Below are 24,918 nucleotides of genomic sequence, written 5' to 3' on the forward strand. Positions count from 1 at the left end.
ATATAAACTATAAAAATATCATAAAGGGCTTAGAGATCAACTCTGCATCAACTTTGTAATCTGAAGAATAGAAATAAGACTGCAACTGTTACAATCACAAGATACCATTTTGAGTAATAACAGTATTATCAAAGTTCAATCCATTACAAACACAATAAATAAAAGGAGTTCTGAAAAAAGGACTCTCAACATTTGATCAAATTGTGGGAAAACCAATCTAGATTTCCTCTCTAACAGTCTCATTTACCTAAAATCCTAATGTCTTAATAAAAGGTAAATTTGAGTAGAAGTGGCTCTCATGGTGACATGTATCGAGAAGCGGAATGTAAACTGGACTCTTTTTAGCCTAAAATATCCTGTAGAGTACGAGAAATACATCCTTAGGGTTACTGAACAGGAAGAGTATTATATACAAATTATATACAAATGAGAAAGAATTTAGCTTGGTCTGCCAAAGATGGGACCAGTTGGGAAAGAATAAAGTAATTACTACTAAAATAAAGCTATCAAGGACATACTATGGAAATTTCTGGAATGTGATGGAAAATACGTTGAAGAATGTTATAGCTCATACCCAGGATAAATAAGACCCAATTTCTCTTTAATAAATTTTGATATTTGGTTAAAAATACACTAACACCCTTAAGCTTTATGAGGACTACTTACTTATACATATTTTACAGTATTTTAAAAGAATATACAACTACAGTATATACAAAGGTCAAATATTAACAATAATCCCCAATTTTGGGGTAATTTTCAGTAATCATTATATATTTTTCTTTCCCATACTAGAAAGTAAAAAGTCAGTTACACGGGGCTAATAGAGTATGTGAAATGTTAGGATTTGCTTGGTGTTATCTAAAATTCTTATGATGGAAGCATCAAAATAAATCATTTTGCTAGAATGAAAAACTGTGGGTTCAAATTTGAGACATTTTCATAAACTTCATTAACTTTTTCTATCCTAAACGAAAGACAGGAATAGGTTAAATTAAAAAAATCAAAGTTATAATAATGATAAAGCATCAGACCAATAAATAGTATGGTCCAAGTATAATAAGCTGAAATCCAATTCAAATATAAGTGAAATAATAATTGGTAAAAAATTAAAACACTTTTATTTGGCACTTTCAGTTTTTATTGCGGGTCTTGAGGTAACTTGAATCCCACATAATCAGCCGTTTCTCTGACACTTCTTTCACCTCTACCATGATATTCCTCACGAATTTCTCTGTACCTAAAAGGGAAAATATTATAATTGTTACTTCACTTCAATTGAAAATGTAGCACTATGCTAAATCTCAAACTACAGCATCAATTGGAATAGAATATATATACAAATGCTGTAAATGGGAGACACCAACATATGATTAAAAATATTTTAAAAATATTACAGGTAGGATACTGTAACTAGACAGGACTTTATGTAAAACTGTACTGTATACAGTAATATCTCCGGTTACGAGGTACTCAGAATACAGTACAAGCAAATCTGTATAAGAGCATGAAAATTCAAATCGATATATGAGCATTGAAAAGGTCTGTGAGCAATAATTTCTCACTGTATTCTCATTTTTTGGTGAATAAATACTAACAAGACCAGCATGTGATGTGTAGAAGCAGTGTCACGGTGCCCATACACAACCCCTGCAGTGCTCACATGATTTGAATGCCATTTAGTATTACTGCAGCCCCCAGCTCCAACCTCAACTCTTTCACTCTCTCCACAGTACTCGTACCAACATAACCTAATGTTATCTTGAAAGCACTTTTGGCACTGTTCTTTTGTAAAGTTGTGACAGTGTGTTCTCTATAGAATTGTGATTGATATTGTTCACGTCAAGTTAACAGTATAAACAGTATAGAGTACAGCATCTCGACAATGGCCCTCAAGATGATTAAGAAAGAAAGAAGATGATAACCTGGAGCTGAAAAAAGAAATTATTGCGAAGCACAATCAATGTAGGCATGTGAAACCCTGGTAAAACTGTATTGTACAAAGAGTATAAACAGTACAGAGTACAGCATCTCGACAATGACCCTCAAGATGATCAAGAAGGAAAGAAGATGATAACCTTAGAGCTGAAAAAAGAAATTATCGTGAAGCACAATCAATGTAGGCATCTGAAACCATGGCAAAACTGTACTATACAATCGTAGCACGTCAAATATTTGCACGATCCTGAAGAAAAAAAAAATCAAAGCAACTGATGCTGTGAAAGGGGTACTTGCTTTGATGAAACAATGGCTGTGTATTCTGGATAACGTCAAGTACTTACTTCCCATATGGATCAATGAGAAGCAGTTAGCAGGAGATACAATAACCGAGTACATAATTTGTGAAAAAAAAAACAAAGTTTTTGTGTGCTGATCTTTTGTGTGCTGATCTTTCACAAATGAGCCAGGTACATTAGCATATAAAGAAAAAGGAACATTCAAATTGAGCTATGGCTTGTTTAAAAACTTCAAGAGAACGACAGGCATCCAGTGTTGTGCGACACAATGAGGCTTTGAGCTCCAATGTCAAGGCAGCAGAAGGCATTCATGTCCAAATTTGAAAGGCTTGATGGATTCCGAGTCTTACATTCTGCAGCAAGTTTTTAACTGCAATGAGACCTGTCTCTTCTGGAAGATGCCCAAGAGAACCTTTATTACTGCAGAAGAAAAGGCAATTTCAAGTCAGAAGACATTGGAAGACTGTCTTACTCTGCTGTTCTGTGCTAATATCAGCGGGGATTACAAAATCCAACCTGTCCTGGTGTATCAGTCGGAGAATCCATGAACCTTTAATAAGTACAAGGTGCAAAAGCAACTTAATGTCTTGTTGTTTGACCTTAACATGGTGACATGCATTTTGTTTATGGAAGGGCCAATGGTTTTAGTCCTAAGGTCAAAAGGTACTTCATGAACAAGAACCTACCACTCCCAGCCTTGCTGCTTGTGGACAATGCTCCTGCCCATTCTCCAGCCAGTAAAAGCAACCTAAAAGAGGAATTCAAATTTATCAAGAACAAGTTCTTTCCACCCAACAATACTCCAAATCCCTAACCCATGGATCAACAGGTAATCTCTAACTTTAAAAAACTTTGCATGAAGGTAATGTTCCAGAGATGTTATGAAGTCACCAAAAGGACCAAGCTTACCCTCCGAGTTCTTGGAAAGAGCATTTCCACATTGTCAGATGCCTCAAATTGATTGATAAAGGCTGGGAGGAGGTCTAAGTTTACTCTCAATTCTGTATGGAGGAAACTGTGGCCTGAATGTGTTGCAGAATGTGATTTTGAAGGGTTTTAACCCAAGCAGGAGGAGGCAGTTGACAATTAAATTGTGTCCTAAAGCAAGACAATGAGGTTGCAGATGGACAGGGACGACATCATTGATCTGAACGATCTCAAAGAGCAGCTGATGACCGAGGAGTTGTTGGAATTGCATAAGGAGCAGGATAATTCACCTGAAGAAGAAGAAGAGGAGGAGGAGGAGGAGGAAAAGGAGGAGGAGGAGGAGGAGGAGGAGGAGGAGGAGTAGGACGGACAAACCTCTCGCTTCGAGTGAAATACCAGATGCTGAAAATGTGGGAAACCATGTAAAATTTTGTAGAAACATATCAACCAGATAAGGTTTTGGCAGGACAAGCAGCAAATTTGTTTATGGACAATACAATGTCTCATTTCCATACAATTCTAAAGAAAAGACAAAAACAGTCGTCTCTATATAGATTCCCTATGCATGGTACAGTAAATGTGAAAAAAAAAGATGACAAAACATCCAAAATGTCGTATATTAAGTGATTCAATTGGTGATAGTCAACACTGTTCACGCGAGAGAACTCCCCAATATTATACCAAAAGCTCTTATGAAAGGAGATTCACCCTTCAAGCATTAATCTCCCTCCTCCTCTTCCTCTCTTATCCCCCACATGCCAGCCACAACTCTCCTTAAATGTAAAGTACGAGTTTATTTGTCAATATATGTACAGCATATCTATGTTTTATTGTGAATTATTAATTTCTATTAATTTCTGATGTCAGGGGTTATAATTTCTTCTTTAAATAACATCGAGAACCTTTAAAAATGAGAGTATGAGCACATGGAACTCATTGATTGAATTTTATATATTTCTTATGGGAAAAATTGTTTTGTTTTACGAACAGTTTGGGTTGTAAGTGTGCTCCTAGAACAGATTAAACTCATACACTGACGTATCGCAGTACTTATGAGAAATGTGCCAGGTAGTAATCTGTCATAAATTAAATCTAAGCTTAAGATATCTTAATATATCAAATAATACAAATTATTGACAGTCGAACTTTCCTCAGCAATTTGGATGACAGATACAAATGAAATTGGGTAACCATTAGCATAGATACAAGCCACTATGAGGCAACAAATAAACATGGGCTGAGGTAAAGCACCACATATTGAAGAATGCTTGTCAACAGATTATTTGTTTCATGAAACCAATAAAAAGCAGAATACTACAAGCCCGATGGCTCCCAATTATTAAAGCTCCTATATATGGAAAAAGAAACATAAAAGAATGAACTATATAAGTAAAATAAAACAAATTTAGATAAACAACTATATTAAATATATAAAAAACTATGAAATGAGACTGTCATCCTGCTAAACATTTGTTCCAAGTCTGAGCTTCAGAATTTCCACTTGTTTATAAAGATCCTTCAACAATTTATGAAATGAGACTAATGCCACCCTGCTAAAAATTTGTGCCAAGTTTGAACTTCTGAAATCCCACTTTCAAGGTCTTCAAGACTGCTCATGAATGGCAGAGGCAAGGGAGAGTGACATTACGCTAGCAAGCAGGACAGTGCCCTAAAGACTGACCATATACTGTACAGTATACACATGATCAGTGCCCAAGCAGTCTCCCCACCTAAGCTAGGACCAAGTACGGCCAGGCAATGGCTGTTGATGACTCAGCAGATAGACCTATAGGCACCCCCAAACCACCATCTTTAGCTTACATGGATAAGGGGATTGCAGAGGGACTCCAACACCAGTCTGGCAAACACTAGTCAGGGACATTACCACGGGCCACCACAGCCCTAAAGATCCTTCAGAAATTTAATCGGACAAAACTACTATAAACCTGTGTAGTAATAAGCCTTACATGAGAAAGGGTAAGTCTGTCAAGAGTTAACTGCATAAGCTAGTAATGCATACTAGATGGTAAAGACTTGGAAGGTCTGAATGCATAGGTGGATCATAACTATTACAAAAACAGTTAATATGCAAAATGCACAATTAATTAATAGGAGTTATTGAAAATAGTATATAGATCAAGAATAAGAAAGCCAATAGACCTCAAGCTTTTGTATTACAATTTAAGAGGACAGTCAAAACCTGAAGACCATAGAAGATGACATTATAGAAAAAAAAAATCTTCAGGACACGTCTCCAAAAACTTTGGGAGACTTTCTCAATACAGTAAACTATAGTTGTTTCTGAAAAAGGAATTTGATAATTCTAACAGAGGGATTTGCAATCAAGTATGAAACCAAGAATTTGCAATGAGCTTCATTTAGTTGAAGAAACATTGTCAACTAAAAGACTTAATAGGAGAATCCTATGTGATACACCTCCTAAATATTATACCTTGAGTGTTGTTATGGTTTAAATTCATCCCCATAATTTGCAACTTAAGCCAAATTTTGCTTATTCTCGGTTACAAGATTAAGCTACCACAGGTCTACACTCAGAAGATGGGCTTGATGCCAGAATGTAAAGAAATGAGTACAGTAAGTGGAAAAAACAATAAGGGATTTATTTACAGCATAAAAAAGAAGACAAAAATAAGATTCAAGTCTTCTTTTTTTCTGAAATAGAAGAATAAAGGTACTGTATAGTACAGTATCTGAATTTGCAGAAGTGGATCTCTAACCAATATTCTGTTCAATGTCCTACATCAGAATCTCACGGGTTCTTCCATTGAAATGAAATAAAAAAATTGAATTCTAATATTTTTTTTTTATTTCTATGCTGTACTTTACTCAATAGTGACGTTGCCCAAAAAATGTACAGTATAAATTTCCTTTTTTCTTCCCTTCAATAAGCCAGACCTCATACCCACCAAGGTAGTAGCCACACGTTCTCTATTCAGTCTTGAAGACACAACTGATATTCTATCCTCTTGATATCATTAGTCAGTGGGGAGGAGGGTGAGAATATACTATAAAGTACTGTATATGACTATTAGGGGAGTATAGAAATATCAGAAATTTTCTAAAATAATTTGTATTTTTCCTAACTAGGCAAACCTGAGTCCTTTATTCGGAATATGATTCCTGCAAAGCTGGAAATTCGGCTAAATGTGAGGACCTTGCATGTGACGAAAGCTAATGTGAATACCACGTTAAACTCTTTAAGTCTCTGACCTTATTAGAAGGTGAATGCTTGCTCATAGAAGAAGGTGAATGTAGGGGTAATAATATACATGAGAGCAATTGCTAGAAAAAAACCGTGTGTGAACTAGATAGCCCTCATAAAGGAGATTTTACGAGTGAAGACTGATGATGTGGGTGTGACAAATGCGTGCATATATGGCTATCCAATGAAGACTAAGCTCATGAAGACGATGTTGTACGGGGAGAGTCCTACCCTGAGGATCCCGTGCTAACAAGATAAAGAGCATGAGCAGGTGAGGATGCCCGCTAGGTCTCACGTAGAGCTTAGAAGACCTCTCTCTCATCTTCTGCAATGGAAAGTCTTTGGAGACTCATCGTCAGATGAGGTGAGGGCATGCCTTGTGCTTGAAACGGAAAAAGTTGATTCCCTGGGGGAACTAGAGACACCTTTGTCATGCTTATCTGGAAGGGGGGGCAGAAGTAGGCTGGGCACCATAAAGGCAATCTCTCTCCTCTTTGTCTTAAAAAGGCACACTGCAACAAAAGACTACAACGCAGAAGATGAGATTAAAGCAATTGGGATGAGAGGATAAGGTAATTGAGGATGTTTCCTCCATTTATTAGAAGTCGCTACCTTTGCTGGTAGCGATGGAGCTACAGAAGGTGTGGATTGGCTGACTGTACCTTCAGTATTCCATGCCTAGATGGAAGGGGTCACGTCAATTGCTTCCTCTGCATAGGAGGCAAGGTAAGAAGGAACAGCAGCAAAAGACCAAGTGGTTCTAGATGTGGTAGGGCTTGCAGTAGCTTCTCTGTGTATGGGATGCCCTCTAGGTCTAAGGAAGGCCCAGCATCCTTAGAGCTATGTCCTTAACAGCATTGTTGTCAGGCATCACACGGTCAGGCTTACTACGAGGAAGGCAAGTGTCATCATTCTTCGTAATACTGCTGGAGGAGGAAGGCTGAAAAACTCAAGCACCAGAGGACGAGAAGAGAAAGGTAACAGATTTCTTTGATTTCGAGGAAGACTCCAAAGGCAAAGAATCTCACTTTGACTTCTCTTCCCCCTCTTGCTATACTCTAACCACTAAAGACAGCTATTCCCTCTTCTAATTAGAGGGGTATGACTACTGTATGTGCAGTCATGGCCAATGCAAGATGGGCACAAAAAATGGGGACCCATGTTACTCCTGCTTATGAATGTGCTGAACTTCTGGCCTCATACACCTGAGTGAGGCTACAGGCCTGCACGTGGATTCTCCATAGTCAGTTACACACACTCACTCAGAAAAGACGAAGAATAATTCATAGAAAAACAGCTAAGGTATATTAACACTGAGAGTACATCCATACTGCTTGGTAAATGAGGTCAAAGTTCCAGCTTTGCTGAAATCAACCTGTTATTAAAAGACATGGATTTGTATTCATGTAGAAACAAATTACAAACTAAAAGTAACTTGTAATATTTCTAATATACAAATTTGAGACCTTAAATAGGAGTAAGACTTTCAGTAATACTGAAACGTGCGTATAAACTTTTCACGAGGAAGTAGCAGCTGAAGGGTGGAGTTAGGCCCCATCCACCTGCCAGGTAGTGTAACCTTCACTTTGAACGTGGGCAGTGTAACTTGAAGGTCTCAAGTTTGAATAGTTAGGAAATGGACAAACTACTCATCCTCTGAAGGGAATAAGTTCTTAAAACAAATATCGCTGGTTTTACTAACCTGGGAAATGTTATTGTATCTTGGTCTTAGATAAGAACAAATATGATGACTCCGTGTAATCTCCTAACAACACGAGGATGAAGATGTTGCAGGTGTTAGGCTAGGTCCCTACCAGGAGACTGGTAAGCAGTTGTAGATGAACCTATATTCGTAAGGATAAGATGTCTGAATGTATGGTTATGAAAGAAAGGGTTGCATACATTTAATACATCCCCCCCTTGTCTCGGAGGATAGCGGAGATACTTTAATACAAAACTTCAGGAAAGTCACTCGGTTGTGAGCCTAGCCTGCATCTAGTGTCCGATCCAGAATATATCGGAGCGACTGCTTCACCTTAAAGAGGAAGAGGAGAATGGCCTGACATTCTACCTCTCCTTCTAGACTTAAACTGCAACTACTGTACTATCTTTGAGGAGTTGCTACTTGTCTCCCGATGGATAGGTTTGCAACAGCAACATGACTTTGTTGAGTAGTTATTGCAAGACCCAGCCATACATGAATTGCGAAAACCAATGTTTCTTTCCGCTTTGAAGCAACTCTTGGCCCTTGGCCCTCCCAACATGAATACCTAAAAAACTCCTTAGTATATGTGTGCCAAAGTTTCTTCCTCCTATGGGAAAACTTTCAGCAATCAATCGAGAATGGAGATTTCTAGTATCCGTACTCTTTCTCACACATAGAGAGAGAGAAATCGGAGGAGTTACACATACGTATTTGGACTCTCTCTCACACATAGAGAGAAATGGTAGGAGTTACACATACGTATCTGCAGCCTCTCACACACATAGAGAAATGGTAGGAGTTACACATACATATCGGCACTCTCTCTCACACATAGAGAGAAATGGCAGGAGTTACACATACGTATCTGCAGTCTCTCTCACACACAGATAAATGGTAGGAGTTACACATACGTATCTGCAGTCTCTCTCACACACAGATAAATGGTAGGAGTTACACATACGTATCTGCAGTCTCTCTCACACACAGATAAATGGTAGGAGTTACACATACGTATCTGCAGTCTCTCTCACACACAGATAAATGGTAGGAGTTACACATACGTATCTGCAGTCTCTCTCACACACAGATAAATGGTAGGAGTTACACATACGTATCTGCAGTCTCTCTCACACACAGATAAATGGTAGGAGTTACACATACGTATCTGCAGTCTCTCTCACACACAGATAAATGGTAGGAGTTACACATACGTATCTGCCCTCTCTCTCACACAGAGAGAGAAATGGTAGGAGTTACACATACGCAACTCCTATGAATCAGTCTTCCTGACCTTCTTCAACATGGATGTCTTCTACTCGTTCTTCCTTAGAATTTGCAGTGAAGACTTGACAAAAATGAGGCAGGGGATAAGGGATAACTTGAAGTTATATGGAATGATACATCCTTAATGCCTTCCGCGATAGGCAGACACTGAAGGAAACAAGGGCGGTACGCCTACCCTTCACACTTAGAAGTGGAGGAGCTCTTTGACAGAGCACTAGTGATATCCAAGGAAAACTAATTTCTTGCAAAAGGGAGAGAACAACAACAAACATGCTACCTGACAGGAACAAGTATGTTAGATAGTGGCAGGTAGCAAATAAAAATGACAAATTCGTAGATAATTTGTATTTTTCCTAACCATACAAACCTTAGCTATTTAATATGGGTATTACTTTCGGCGTAGCTGAAATGACGCGCCATTAGAATTTAAACGAGGGTTTACTACCCTCTCGCTAGTTAGCGCGGGGGTAAGGAGGGGTAGCTAGCTACCCCTCGCCCCCTCACACACCTGTGACTAGCTCACTTTGCTTAAAGGTAAGACTTCCCGGGGGACAGGGCTGGCGGGCAAGTTTGATTAAATAGCTAAGGTTTGTATGGTTAGGAAAAATACAAATTATCTACGAATTTGTCATTTGTTCCGTAACCGAAATACAAACCACACTATTTAATATGGGTGACTTAACCATTAGGTAGGGTGGTAAGTCCCAGCCGTTTCTGGCTTTTGGCTTTTGCCCTGGGACTCAGTATCTGAGTGTGTCAGCGCTCAAGATAAGGAGTCCCTGCACCTCGCAAGTGCCTTGCTCTGCAAGGACCGCAGCCTACGTAAGCTGGTGTGTGAAGGAATGAAGTGTGACTCGTCCTAGGAAGTTGACCTGAAGTCCTTTAGATGGAATTCTAGGATAGGACGTTCCCAATACCACCTAGTAAGGGTATGGGGACGTGACAGTATTATCTTAATACTAGGAATACAAGGGAACATGGTTTACCTGCAGTGGTTTGAGGTCAGCTGTGCAGAGAACCCTCCCCAAGAGAGGGGAGGATGAAGAAAAGAATAAGGGCCAGGCATATCTTTTCATTCATGCAGACTAAAACCGGGTAACAATGCCCTCAACCATCTGCTACTTGTCCATTAAGGAGCCTGAGGTTTAAACCAGCTGTTGTGCAGCCACCACAGGGCCGATAGAAAACGTATCGAGCCTCCTGTGGGTCATGTCTTGCAGGTAGTGGGCTGTGAAGGTCGTCTGACGCTTCCAAACCCCTGCTTGTAAAACCTGCGTCACCGAGTAGTTTCTCTTGAAGGCCAGGGACGTAGCAACGCCCCTGACATCGTGTGCTCTGGGGCGACGTGACGGAGGAGGGTCAGGATTCAGGGAATGATGGATAACCCTGCGAATCCATGCTGAGATAGTGTTCTTAGTGACCCTCCTCTTCGTCCTTCCAGTGCTAACAAACAATGCCTGCACCACCGGACGAACTGCAGCTGTTCTCTTAAGATAGAGCCTCAGACTCCTCACTGGGCACAGTAGGAGATGGTCTGGATCATCTGTTACAGAATGCAGACTCGAAATCTTAGCTACAAACTCAGGGACGAATCTGAACGTTACCTCTCCCCATTCCCTTGAATGGGCGATGTCATACAAGAGACCATGAAGTTCGCTAACTCGTTTGGCCGAGGCCAAAGCGAGTAGGAACACCGTCTTCCAAGTCAGGTGGCGATCAGAAGCCTGGCGTAATGGTTCGAAGGGATGTCTCTTAAGAGACCTGAGAACTCGAACCACGTTCCATGGAGGAGGTCTCACTTCCGACTGAGGGGAGGTAAGTTCATAACTTCGTATGAGTAGAGAAAGTTCCAGCGAAGAAGAAATGTCCATTACTGTACTTTGAGCCTGAAGGCAAGACTTAAGGCTGAGCGATAGCCTTTCACTGCCGAGACTGAAAGGCGCATTTCCTCCCACAAATACACGAGAAACTCCGCTATTGCTGGAATAGTGGTATCGAGTGGAGAGATACCCCTTCCATGACACCAACCACAGAAACTCTCCACTTCGCCTGGTAGACCCCTGCGGATGACTTTCGCAGGTGTCCAGACATCGTTTCCGCAACTCGTTGCGAAAAGTCTCTCACTGTGAGGAGATGCTGGATAGTCTCCAGGCGTGAAGCCCCAGCGAAGCTACGGCTTTGTGAAAGATGTTGGCGTGTGATTGTTTGAGTAGCTCGTGTCGTGGAGGAAATTCTCTCGGGAGTTCTGTCAGGAGCTGCAGAAGGTCAGGAAACCACTCTGCGTGATGCCATAGCGGAGCTATTAAGGTCATAGACAGGTTGACCGATATGCTGGTCTTGTTGAGCACCCTCCTCATCAGACAGAACGGGGGAAAGACGTACACGTTGATGTTGTCCCACCGTTGTTGGAAGGCATCTTGCCAGAGTGCCTTGGGGTCCGGGACTGGGGAGCAGTACAGCGGAAGCTTGAAATTCAAGGCTGTCGCGAACAGATCCACCGTCGGGGAACCCCACAAAGTCAGGATTTGTTGGCTACTAGACAATCCAAAGACCACTCGGTACTCACTATCTGTGATGCCCTGCTCAGACTGTCGGCAAGCACATTCCTCTTGCCTGGAATGAAGCGAGCTGATAGTGGAATCGAGTGGACTTCGGTCCATCTCAATATCTCTACTGCAAGATGGGATAGCTGCACGGAAAAGGTACCTCCCTGCTTGTTGATGTAAGCCACTACCGTGGTGTTGTCGTTCATCACCATCACAGAGTGACCCGCCAGGTACTGTTGGAACTGCTGAAGTGCCAGGAATACGGCCTTCATTTCTAGCAGATTTATGTGGAGGCACTTTTCTGATTCTGACCACAGGCCTGAGGTCCTGTGGTTAAGAACGTGGGCCCCCACCCTTTCTTTGAGGCATCCGAAAACAGCATCAAATCTGGGGGGAGAACGAGAAGATCCACTCCTTTTCGTAGGTTCTCGTCTGTCACCCACCACTGAAGGTCCGTCCGTTCCGCAGGACCCATAGGGACCAAGACGTCCGGAGAATCGTGTCCTTGATTCGCCATTGCAGGGATCTCATCCTGAGGCGACCGTTTGGAACTAGACGGGCCAGGGAAGAAAGGTGACCTAGGAGACGTAACCACAATTGGCGACCGTTTGGAACTAGACGGGCCAGGGAAGAAAGGTGACCTAGGAGACGTAACCACAATTGGGCTGGGAGTTCTTCCCGTCTGAGGACAGGGTCTGCGACCCTCCTCAACCTTGCTATCCCGTCGTCTGATGGGAAGGCTTTGTGGAGATTGGTGTCCAAGATCATACCTAGATATACCAGTCGTTGAGATGGAAGCAGAGAAGACTTCTCGAGATTTACCATGATCCCTAGATCTTGGCAAATTCCTAGAAGCTTGTCTCGGTGTCGAAGAAGGGTCGACTCCGAGTCTGCCAGGATCAGCCAGTCGTCCAGATAACAGAGGAGACGTATGCCGATCCCATGTGCCCACGAAGAAATCAGGGTGAACACTCTGGTAAATGCCTGAGGTGCTGTGGAGAGACCGAAACACAGCACCTTGAACTGGTAGATCTTGTTGTCAAGGCTGAATCTTAAGTACTTCCTTGAAGACGGATGGACTGGAATCTGGAAGTACGCGTCCTTCAGGTCCAGTGTACACATGAAGTCTTGTGGTCTCACTGCAAGTCTGACCGTGTCTGCTGTCTCCATGCTGAACGGAGTTTGTTTGACAAACCTGTTCAGAGCTGAGAGGTCGATGACTGGTCTCCAGCCTCCAGACGCCTTCTTTACAAGAAAGAGTCGACTGAAGAAGCCTGGAGAACCGTCGACGACCTCCTGGAGAGCATCCTTCTTTAACATGGTCTCGACTTCTGCCCGTAGGGCTTGCCCCTTTGCCGATCCCATGGCATAGGAGCTCAACGACACTGGATCCACTGTCAGGGGAGGTAGAGATGTTGTGAACGGGACGCGATATCCCTGACTGATTACGGAAATCGTCCAGGAATCGGCCCCGAGTTGCTGCCACCTGATCGCGCAACTTTGTAGGCATCCCCCTACTGGTGGACATGCAGGGGGATTGCCAATCCTAGCGTTTGCGGCCTCGGCCACTCCCTCTAGGATTTTTCCCTCCCCTGGAGGACTTTTTGCCTTTCTTGTCTTTGACAGGAAAGGGCTGCTGTTTGGGCACCATCGTCTTTGCTGCCACTGCCGGTTTCGTCGTCTTGGACGGGCGAGGTTGTTGAGGTGCTGGAGGTTTGTAGGGTTTTGATGTGACAGCCCTCTGGAGGAGAGAGTCCTGATTGGATTTCCTCCACCTCTCAGCTGCCTGTTCCACATCTTTAGGCTCAAACAGATTCTTTCCCAAAAGGGAAGAATGTCTGAGCCTGCTGACTTCGACGGCTGGGACCTTCGAATGGAACCTTTCTGCCACTGCATCACATCGTTTTAAGATGGAATTGGCCCACAAGTTCGAGACTTGGTGGGCCAGAAACTCAATGGTGCGGCTGCCCGAAAGGAGGAAGGTCTCCAGGGCTTTCCTAGTGCTCTCCTTAGACAGATCCTCGGATCGCAACAGGATGCCAAGACACCCCAGCCAGACGTCCAGCCACGAAGTAGCCTGCATGGCACACTTCGCAACCTTCTCCTGACTTAGGATCTCTGTCGCCGAGAAAGTCACTTGCCAGCTAGAGAGCCTCTCTAGAGGGACTCCCTTGGTAAGCTCTTCCAGAGTGGTGCAGGGGAAGAGCTAAGCAAGACTCCTCCATGATCTCAAAGTACCTCCTCTGGTGGATACGAGGAGGAGGGAGGAGCTTGTTGCCAGCAGTAGAACAGCTGGAGGAGGCGAGTTCGGTGAGCTGGCCCTCAACCTTATCCCTGGCACTCTTCACCCCTTGGGACCAGGGCAAAGCCGCACTGGCCTTAGCGGGTTTCTGAGTGCCAAAGACTCGGTCCAGGACCGTGTCCTTGCCCTCACGAGGATGAATCTCGGGGTCCAGGAACCCGTTGAGATGCCTCATCAGGGTCAGGACCTGCCAGAAGGCATGCTCTGATTCCTATTGCTCTCCTCCTGGAGAACTGGCAGCAAAGTCTCCCGTCCCCAAAGGCTCTACTGGGGGGGACACGTGGACGTTCTCCGATGGTCTCGTTGGATCTGCTCGAATCCTAGAGGAAGACTTAGGGATGGTCTTAGAGTCCTTAGGTTCCCTCCTAGGAGAGATACAGGACTCCAATAACGAAGTCTGAGGGCTCTTCTCCGCCCCAACTCGAGACGATTCTCCTGCTCGAGGTGGGGTTTCTCCCATTGGTGCGATGGGAGAACGTCTCACCTCGGTAGATTCCCCTGAGGACAGAAAATCTTCGTCCACAGGAGATGGAGAGAAAGTCTGAGGGGGGGAGGGAGCCTTACTCAAGGATTTCCTAGGAGCCAGCTTGACCCTGGGAGAAGTCACCACGGCTTCTACTCCTCTCTTCCTCTTCAGTGGGGTCGGAGCTGCCCTTGGTTTGAGGCCCAACTCAGAGAAGGCAGGCTTGACAGCCTGAACTACAGCTCTGATAAGGGGCCCAAACCATGGCTGCTTACTGACAGATGCTGTGTCAGAGACTCCCTCTGGAGGGAAGGGAATTGGGCAATCCTTAGGAGTAGACACTACAACTGGGCCTGCCTGAAAAGAAAGGGAAGAAGATTGGTTCCTGGACCTATCCGAAGACTTCCCCTCCTCCTGCGAGCGCGCTGGTCTGTGCTTGCTGGGGGGGAACGTGAAGAAGACAACCTGGATGCTCTTGTTCCTGAAACCTCGCGCGGGGGCTCGCGCTGTGAATCCCGATGAGAATCATGCTGGGGATCGTGCTGGCGCTGGCACGATAGAATATTCCCTGGTTCGCGCGCGGGCGAGCGATTGCTGACGAGCAGGAGAGCAATGGCGCACAGGCGAGCGATGGCGCGCAGGCGAGTGATGGCGCGCAGGTGAGCGACTGCGTACTGGCGAGGGGGCGCGTAGGCGATCTATGGCGAGCAGGTGAGTAGGCGCGTGGGCGTGCTGGCGAGCGATGGCGTGCAGGTGATGGTGGGCGCGGGCGCGCAGGTGATCGGTAGCACGCAGGTGCGCGATCTGGCGAAGGCAGAGGGTGCGCAGTAGGAACCACCAGGGTAGTTGCGCGCGAAGGTGACTGCTCGTGGGTGCGTAGACGCACAGGATCTCGGAGACCTCCAGAAGGGCGAACAGCAAGGGCTGGAACAAGTGCACGCGAAGGTGACTGTGCACGATGGCACGCGGGCGAGGTCCGATGGCGCGCAGGAGATCGCTGACGAGAAGGTGAAAGCAGAGTCTTCCCTCCTGTGCCCAGATCCGGAGATTGTGGGCGCGCGGGCAAACGATGGTATGCAGGAGCGCGCTGGCGCGCAGGTGAAGAGCGCTGGCGAACTGGAGATCGTGGGCGCGCAGGGCACGTATCAGGATCAAGGCGCGCAGATGTGTGCTGGCGAGGAGAAGATCGCTGGCGCGCAGGAGATCAACGGCGAGCAGGAGAGCGCTGGCGCGTAGACTCTGCAGCAGGAGATCGCTGGCGCGTTGTCCCTGGCACAGGATGTTTCTGGAGAGTAGTCTCAGGAACAGCAGGCGAGTGCTTGCGTGCGAGCACGTAGGAGAACATGGGCGCACAGGGGATACCTGGCACTTAAGGGACTTGCTCACAATGTGAGAAAGCCCCTTTTGCCCTGAAGTGACCGGTGCCCGTTGGATAACGGGGTGCGTGGGCGCCCACAGCGCGTCAGCAGCCAGGAACGGAGAAGGAAGATCAGCAGGTCTGGCAGGCGAAGGAGATCGCGAATGATCAGCAGAGAGGTCCAGGGATGCAGCTGCAACAGTCACTGCACGGCGAGAAGGATCCTCTGCGGGGGACTGCGAAGGCGAAGAACCGAAGAGGCGCCTCCTAACTCCCTTGTGCGGAGAAGGAAGGCCTCTACGGCGAAGAGGAAGACGAGCTTTACGTCTGATACGTCCTCTGGGGGCAGCAGGCAGACCATCATCAGTCCTCCGAAGAGGAGTCTCTGTTAGTGAACTCCCCCGAGGGGGAGAATCACCTGCAGGAGAGACCGTTGGACTTAGCTCCTCCCTCGAAGGATGTTCGGAGGGGGAAACCAAGGCTTCAGCATCCAAGGCAGAGGTTTGACCTAACTCGTCGGAAGCCTCTGCCACAACAACGTCGACGATAGACAGAGGGTGAACCTCTGCTATCGCCGGCGACTGTTTGACAGCAGCCCCCAACCTAATTATGCCAAACAGGGCTTCCTTGGAGGGCAAACCCTGAAGCCCCAAGGAAGCCCAAAGCTGCAATAAATCATCATTAGAGACATTAGCAGAAATAACCTCGCCCGGGGGAGGAGGAGGAGCCTTGCTATGGGAGGCAACTCCCTCTCCCGCACCCCGAGGTTGGCGAACACAAGTATGGCCTACGCTACCACTCGACGGCCTCTCGGAAGAGACTGATCGAGTGGGAGCTTCGGAGGAAGTTTGGGCTATGGAAGAAGAGTCCTTGGGATTTTCTCTCTTCAAGGAAACCTTTGAAGGAGAAATATCCCGTTTAAACTTCTTCTTCAAGCGCCGTGAAAACCTCTCCCACTGGGAGGTAGACCACTCCCTACACTCACCGCAAACTTTATTTCTTTCACACCATTGGCCCCTGCAATAAGGACATAAGGTGTGAGGGTCTGTGTCCACCGCCGACATAAACGTTCCGCAAGGGCGGTCAGGTAAGCCGGGACACTTCCGCATAGTAGAGGCCAACTTCCAAGCACACTGAAAAGAAAAAGCAAAACAAGATCAAAGGCTGTCAATAAGCGAGGGTGGGAGTAGACACGTCTGTTCATCACCCAAGCCAAAAGCAAGGTGAGCTAGTCACAGGTGTGTGAGGGGGGGGAGGGGTAGCTCCCTACCCCCGCGCTAACTAGCGAGGGGGTAGTAAACCCTCGTTAAAATTCTAATGGCTCGTCATTTCAGCTACGCCGAAAGTAATACCCATATTAAATAGCGTGGTTTGTATTTCGGTTACGGTACAACTAATAATTACAGTTATCAGGACTCACTTCATATCCTTGGCTTTCTTTAATTAATATCCCTTGAACAAGGCTTTCTGCAAGAGAATTTATTTAATCAAAAGGAAAAACAAATGATTAAAATAGCCAGATGAGGATACTAATACTTATAAGTCTGTCTGTATTTTACAAAGTCAAAGTGAAGGCTACACCATTTGGCAAGTGGCGGGGCTTACACGTTACCACTTCCTACACTTACTACACCTGTTATCTCTATCACACCGTTGGCCCCTACAGGAAGGACAAAGGGCGTGAGGATCGGTCTCGACCGCCGACATGAATGTTCCACAGGGGAGGTCGGGAAATACAGGGCAGGTACGCATAATAACAGAGGCCAACTTCACACACAAAAGTGTAAAAGAAAAAGCAAAAAAGCATTAATGGCTGCCAATGGCGGCGAGGATGAAAGCGGACACGTCCGATTACCATCCGAGCCGAAAGCAAAGTGAGCTCAAGCACAGGCGTGTGTGAGGGGGGGAGTAGCAAGCTACCCTCCCCTACCCCCGCTAAATAGCGGTGTGGGGTAGTAAACCCTCGTTAAATTTTAATGGCTCGTCATTTCAGCTATGCCGAAAGTAATACAGTGAACCCTCGCTACTTCACGGTTCGACCATCGCGGATTCACCACTTCGCGGATTTTTTTCATAACCCATGTCTATACATATATTGCGGATTTTCCGGAAATATCGAAAATACCGCGATGTGACCGATGGTGCGAGATTGGAGAAAGTAAGGAAAATTGAATCATGATTGATTTTCAATATAAATGAAACTTTGAGGAGCAACAAAGATATCATTTGTTAGAGAGATAGAGAGAGGTAAGGAATGGGAGGTAGTGAAAAGTAGCCCACACAGAGAGAGAGAGAGAGGTAGAGAGAGAGAGAGAGAGGTAGAGAGAGAGAGAGAGAGAGAGAGAGAGAGAGAGAGAGAGAGAGAGAGAGATGTAGAGAGAGAGAGAGAGAGAGAGAGAGAGAGAGAGAGAGAGAGAGAGAGAGAGAGAGAGAGAGATAGGTAGAGAGAGAGAGAGAGAGAGAGAGAGAGAGAGAGATAGAGGGGGGTTTAAATGTAATAAACAAAAAAATTTGATAGGTTATAACACATTGGTGCTTATGTAATATCAACTGTATACTGTAGACAGTTTGAATAAGTTAAGAAATGGTATAAATGATACTTTGTTAGTGTATTCGTACACACTCAAGAGCGGCAGCTAGATGACAGCTGATCTAATCACAGCCAAAAGTAAAAAAAAAAAAAGTCAACAATACTCGATTTTTAAAACACACCCGAAATTTAAAAACAAAAGTACACGCTTTCTTAATGTGCAATTAACTATTTAAAGAGTGGCTATTTTCTAGAATAAAATGATATTTCCCAAAAAATAGTGGTTTGCTGATGAAATCGGATGCCCTATTTTTGGCTATGATTGAAATGGATGTAGACTCGGCCTAATTATTTCATTTCGTATTTAATTGACACTAAGAAAACTAATTTTAGTTTCTTCATCTAAATGTAAGTATTGTATAACACGAAGAGAGAGAGAGAGAGAGAGAGAGAGAGAGGAGAGAGAGAGAGAGAGAGAGAGAGAGAGAGAGAGAGAGAGAGAGAGAGAGAATGAATCAGCTGTTGTAATCAAATGGCGTGTTTTTGTTTCGTGAGAATTTCATCGCCACGACTTTAACAACAACATACTGTACTGAACTTTACAGTATTATACAGACTACTGTAATATGATAAAGTAAAATATTTGTAATCTATTTTATATGTAATGGGGCTATTTTTGTTTTGTTTAAAATTTACATTTACGTATGTAAAACAACTCTCTCTCTCTCTCTCTCTCTCTCTCTCTCTCTCCTCTCTCTCTCTCTCTCTCTCTCTCTCTCTCTCTCTCTCTCTCGTAGATTGTTTTCCTGCTTTGCTACGTATGTATGATTTTATATAGATACGGTAAATAATATTTGTAATAACATATTTTATAAAAGCTTTTACTGTAATATCATTATTTATCACTTTCATCATGCGGGTTAAATTCCTTAGTTTGTTTACTGAGCATACTTTATGACGCCGTCGTTTCAGGCGGCGTCATAAAGAAAAAAATTTCATTTGGAAGTCCTAAGAAAAATTAAGTAAAACATTAGTAATAACCAAATCAACATACTGTACTGAATAATCAATATAATTGATGCAAAAACTAACCTATAAACAGATGTGTAAATGCGTTTGTTTCTTCATTAGGATCAGAGATAAACGTAAACAAAACATTGGTTGCCATTTTTTATCGTGCTTTTTGGCGTGTTTAGGAAACGCATGATATAAAGTCGCCTTTAATATTTGTGCCTGTTTTAGTTTAGGGTACTGTATTACATGCATTAAGTGTTCTGTACATTAAAGGGTAGTTTGTTAACAGTACTACGTACAAGGGAAGGTTTTAAAAGTCTGAATATACATGTTAAATAAATAGGTAAATATGGTGTTACTACTTCGCGGATTTTCACCTATCGCGGCCGCGTCTGGAACCTATCTACCGCGATAAACGAGGGTTCACTGTACCCCTATTAAATAGCGTGGTTTGTATTCCAGTTACGGAACAATTAAATAATAAAAATATGTTGACATTTCCACTTAATAACTATTGCTATTCAGAGATAAGATTCATAGAAAAAAAGGGTATTGTGCAATTTGAATATAGAAAGAAATACACTACTGTACTAAGGAACAAAGTAAAGTAGTCAAAAATATTGCAGCCTTTTTCCATACATACCTTCTACTGGACTCTAAATATGTAGAATAGGTCTGTGCTGTGTAAGCCATTTCTTCCTGCTCACGACAATACTGCTGGTCAGTAACAGCATTTTTCCTATAATATTCCATTATGTATGTAAAGGCGGGTGAATGCTGTAACTTCTCATGGCTTGGTAGCGAGAGCCGTAATTCACGAACCAAATTCCGAAGTACTTGAATCTTGGACATTGCTGCGTGCCTTGAATTCAAAGAAAATTTGATATATTTTTCAGTGAAAGACAATTGAGGTACTATACTGTATTTCAATGAGACAACTCCTGCATTGCAGGATAATCCTCTATCTAGTATTGACTTCTGTCTATAGAGAATTTGATCTATCACTCATAGGTAATAAAAGAAAATCATGCAAAAATAATGTAATACTGTACTGCAGTAAATAGTAAAGCTACTGGTTTCTTGACTACCAGTAGAATAAAACTTTTCACTGAAATAATAGTACCAACTGATCAACGATTAAAACAGTTTCAAGTTATCACGTTCTCAGTAAATCTAGGTAAGCTGCAAGAAAATTAGTTGAATACCATATTCTATTTCTTTATTACTTCACTGCTGATATAATGGTTATCTTAAATCATTTTATTCTATAATACACATAGGATGTATTCTTACAATTACACTGACTGATGGCCAATTAGCTTACATGCTAGGAAATGATGCCTACTAGTAAGGCTTAATTTTTAAACAATATAAAAAGGCAAAAATAATTTGCATTTTTCTTAGCTATACAAACCAAAGTCTTTTAAAATAGGGAGTGTCTTTATCGGAGCTGGAATAGAAAATGAAATCATTTATGAGGTAGTTGAGGACAGGTGGTGAGAGAAGGTAAGTAACCCAGCTCACCTGCCTCCTGTCAAAGACTATTCATTTCTGAGCTTTGGCTAAGGACGGAATGCCTAAAGCCTTCCATCTTTACAAATTTTTCACATGAATGAACTATTTTTACATAAAATAAAAATATGGTACCAAAATACATTAGTTCTGCAGACAGGTACTGACTGGATGCAGATAAAACAGGAATTTCAATAATTTTTCCTATGCCCGAGCATACAGCAAACCCCATTGTGTTTTAGTTTCAATGAAATTGATCGGATATGCCCTAGCCTAAGGTAGCCCCATCAAACTTAACCTAGATCACTGTATCTTTACTCAACACTCTTCATTCACATGTTTCAAAATGCAATATATCTTAAGTTATATCCATCGTTCGCCATGAATGTTGTATATTGAAAACAATTGCAGGACCTTTGCGATAGTTTGACAAGAAATTCAATTTATGAATAATCACTCAGGTATGATCATTTTCTGCGATAATCAGAATATTTTTTTCTACAGTAAACAGCTTTTTGACATGGTGGAAATAGGATGAAATAGGTGACCTATTTGTAAATCTATATACCTACTACCCAAAATTGATCTACTTAATGTTCCCTTAATGTGCAGTTGCACATAAGTTGTTCAAGGATACTGTACTACGATGACTATGAATCCAACAACTTAGGTCAGTTCAGGTAGCCTATGTGTAGGGTTGCAGGGGGTAAGCAAATAGTGTTCCAGGTTTATTAAGGGGGAGAACATGTGGGGGGTTCTTTATTCAATATTTACCAACTAGTCTAATTCTGTACCTCCAAAGGTAGACATATAAGAGATAAGATGAATACAGTACAGTAAATGAGAACTTTCAATACCAGATTCATTTGTAGCTTAACATAAAAGGGTTTTTGACTACCCTACACGTCAATAGAAATAAATAGCCTTGACTATGGCTTTACAACAAATAGGCTTGCCACCCTACCCTAGGTTGTAAAATTGCATAAGTAATCAATAGTCCTTTGAGAAAAACAGTGTTTCTGTTGTATTATTAGCTATTTTGAAGTATTTTGATGACGACAACTGTCAAAATGCCGTATTTTTCAAGTTATAAAGAAGCCTTCTAGTTGATGATAGGCCCCATAATGACAAAAAGATATTCTTCTTTGCTAATTGCCGGGCCACCTCACCCACTACAATAAAAAAAGTTAACCCTCGAAAAGATCATACCTGAAGATTCTGACTTCAGTGACTTTTGAGTAATGTAAATACTGTAAGCTATATTTGTTTTTGTTGATATATATTATTGGCTGAAAGTAGCTCACTGCAACAAGTGTAAGCTTTCTTATTTCTTGTGAAATAAATTTCCTTTACGATATATGATTGTGTTACCTTGCTAGGAGTGAAGAGGGTTGCAAATCAAACACAGGGTAAGCTAAGAAATCGGTAGTCTAAACAGGATCGCAGGGGGGCTAACGCCCCCCTATTAGTTATGGACCGGGCTTATATATTAGGTTGGGTGGGGATGTTTAGGTTAGGTGCTATTCTTGAGTAGTGGTTTTGCAGAACAACGGACAAGGGTTTTCTATTACAATGGCCACTTCTTACGAAAGACTAGGAAATAGGAGGGAAATGCCAATTTTCTATGCACACGGGAGGACCTGCCCGTTGTTATACACAGGCTTTGTTTCCAGTCTTGTCTTCTTCATCATAAGTCTCAATACTACAGTGCATTAGTCTAAAAGTTTTATTCCGGCCGTGACCAGATTATATAATGATCTTCCTAATCCCGGAGTTAAATCGGTGGAACTTATGAAGTCTCGTTTCATAGCTTAAATACGGCTGATCTATTCTGTCGTTGCTAGGGAGCCTTTGTATATTAGCAGCCAGTTCCTCACATGTTGATTAAAATTAGACATCTACTAACCTAAACTTTCCCCCTAACCTAACCTACAAGCCGTGTCCTTACTTACTTACTTAACGGGGGCTAACGCCCCCTGCGACCCACCTTACACAACCATATTCTAAGTTAGACATAATAATACATACAGGTGGCCGATATTATACATACACCCCATTGCTAGTTATCTTGAAATTTTTTATGTTAGTTTTATTAAATCTCAAATACATGTAGTTTATTAATTTATTAATTTCCTCCCCACACTAAACTGTTTCCATGTTGCAGCCCTAGGATTTGTTGCATAATGCTTCTGCATCTAGGGTTGTAGCTTGGCTAGTAATTATAATAATAAAAAAACCTCTACTTATGCACCAATACCTTGTAGGTAACACCTACTGTAAGTGTTCAATTCCACTAGCCTACTGTAGGTTTACAGGTTTAAAGGCCGCTCGTGAATGGCAGAGGCAAGGGACAGTGACATTGTCCTATCAAGCAGGACAATGCCCTAGAGACTGACCATATATCATATGATCAGCGCCCATACCCCATCTCCACCCAAGCTACGACCAGGGAGGGCCAGGCAATAGCTGCTAGTGACTCCCTATCGAGCAGGACAATGCCCTAGAGACTGACCATGTATGATCAGCACCCGAGCCCCTTCTCCACCCAAGCTAGGACCAGGGAGGGCCAGGCAATGGCTCCTGAGGACTCCCTATCGAGCAGGACAATGCCCTAGAGACTGACCATGTATGATCAGCGCCCGAGCCCCCTCTCCACCTAAGCTACGACCAGGGAGGACCAGGCAATGGCTGCTGAGGACTCCCTATCAAGCAGGGCAATGCCCAAGAGACTGACCATATACACACATGATCAGCACCCAAGCACCCTCTCCACCTAAGCTACGACCAGGGAGGACCATTCAATGGCTGCTGATGACTGAACAGATAGACCTTTGCTCACAAATGCTCACAAAGATGGTAAGGTTGCAGACACTAAAGGATCTAATGAGTCTGAACGGGACTCGAACACCAGGCAGAGACGTTACCAATTAGGCCACAACAACCCTAAATGCCCCTAATTTCTATAATATTTTTAAAATGGTTAAAAATGATAATATTTGTTAGTAAAATATTCAATTAAGACAAATAACGAATGATAAAATTACCTTCGAAGAAATCCGTAAGCAGACGAGACGAGGTATAGATTAGTAGTAGAAAGATCATGCCTTTGAAACGGCACCTCTTAAATTCTCGTTTTTTCGATATTGTCTGCATTATTTCTACTGTGTTCATTATTATTATTATTATTATTATTATTATTATTATTATTATTATTATTATTATTATTATTATTATTATTATTATTATTATTTGCTAAGCTACAACCCTAGTTGGAAAGGCAAGATGCTATAAAGCCCAGGGGCTTCAACATGGAAAAAAGCCCAGTGAGGAAAGGAAATAAGGAAAAATAAAATATTTTAAGAACATTATTATTATTATTATTATTATTATTATTATTTGCTAAGCTACAACCATAGTTGGAAAGGCAAGATGCTATAAGGCCAGGGGCTTCAACATGGAAAATAGCCCAATGAGGAAAGGAAATAAGGAAAAATAAAATATTTTAAGAACATTAACAACATTAAAATATAAATATAAACTATGAAAACTTTCTCAAAACAAGAGGAAGAGAAATAAGATAGAATAGTGTGCCCGAGTGTACCCTCAAGCAAGAGAACTCTAACCCAAGACAGTGGAAGACCATGGTACAGAGGCTATGGCACGACCCAAGACTAAAGAACAATGGTTTGATTTTGGAGTGTCCTCCTAGAAGGACTGCTTACCTTAGCTAAAGAGTCTCTTCTAGCCTTACCAAGAGGAAAGTGGCCACTAAACAATTACAGTGCAGTAGTTAACCCCTTGGGTGAAGAGGAATTGTT

At 42.9% G+C, this 24,918-nt stretch overlaps 1 protein-coding gene across 1 annotated transcript; it reads right to left on the reverse strand.

Annotated features, from left to right (window-relative positions):
* Positions 1-594: 594 nt before the first annotated feature.
* On the reverse strand, positions 595-24,239 carry LOC137621968 (protein FMC1 homolog). The gene is made up of 3 exons (XM_068352466.1): positions 24,145-24,239; positions 20,232-20,450; positions 595-1,240 (listed from the first exon to the last, which is right to left on the reverse strand). Exons 2-3 carry the CDS (start codon positions 20,438-20,440, stop codon positions 1,141-1,143), a joined length of 309 nt encoding a protein of 102 aa, XP_068208567.1. The 5' UTR covers positions 20,441-20,450; positions 24,145-24,239; the 3' UTR covers positions 595-1,140.
* Between the last annotated feature and the right edge of the window lie 679 nt (positions 24,240-24,918).

Source organism: Palaemon carinicauda, chromosome 28 (assembly GCF_036898095.1).
Source record: "Palaemon carinicauda isolate YSFRI2023 chromosome 28, ASM3689809v2, whole genome shotgun sequence".
NCBI lineage: Eukaryota > Metazoa > Arthropoda > Malacostraca > Decapoda > Palaemonidae > Palaemon > Palaemon carinicauda.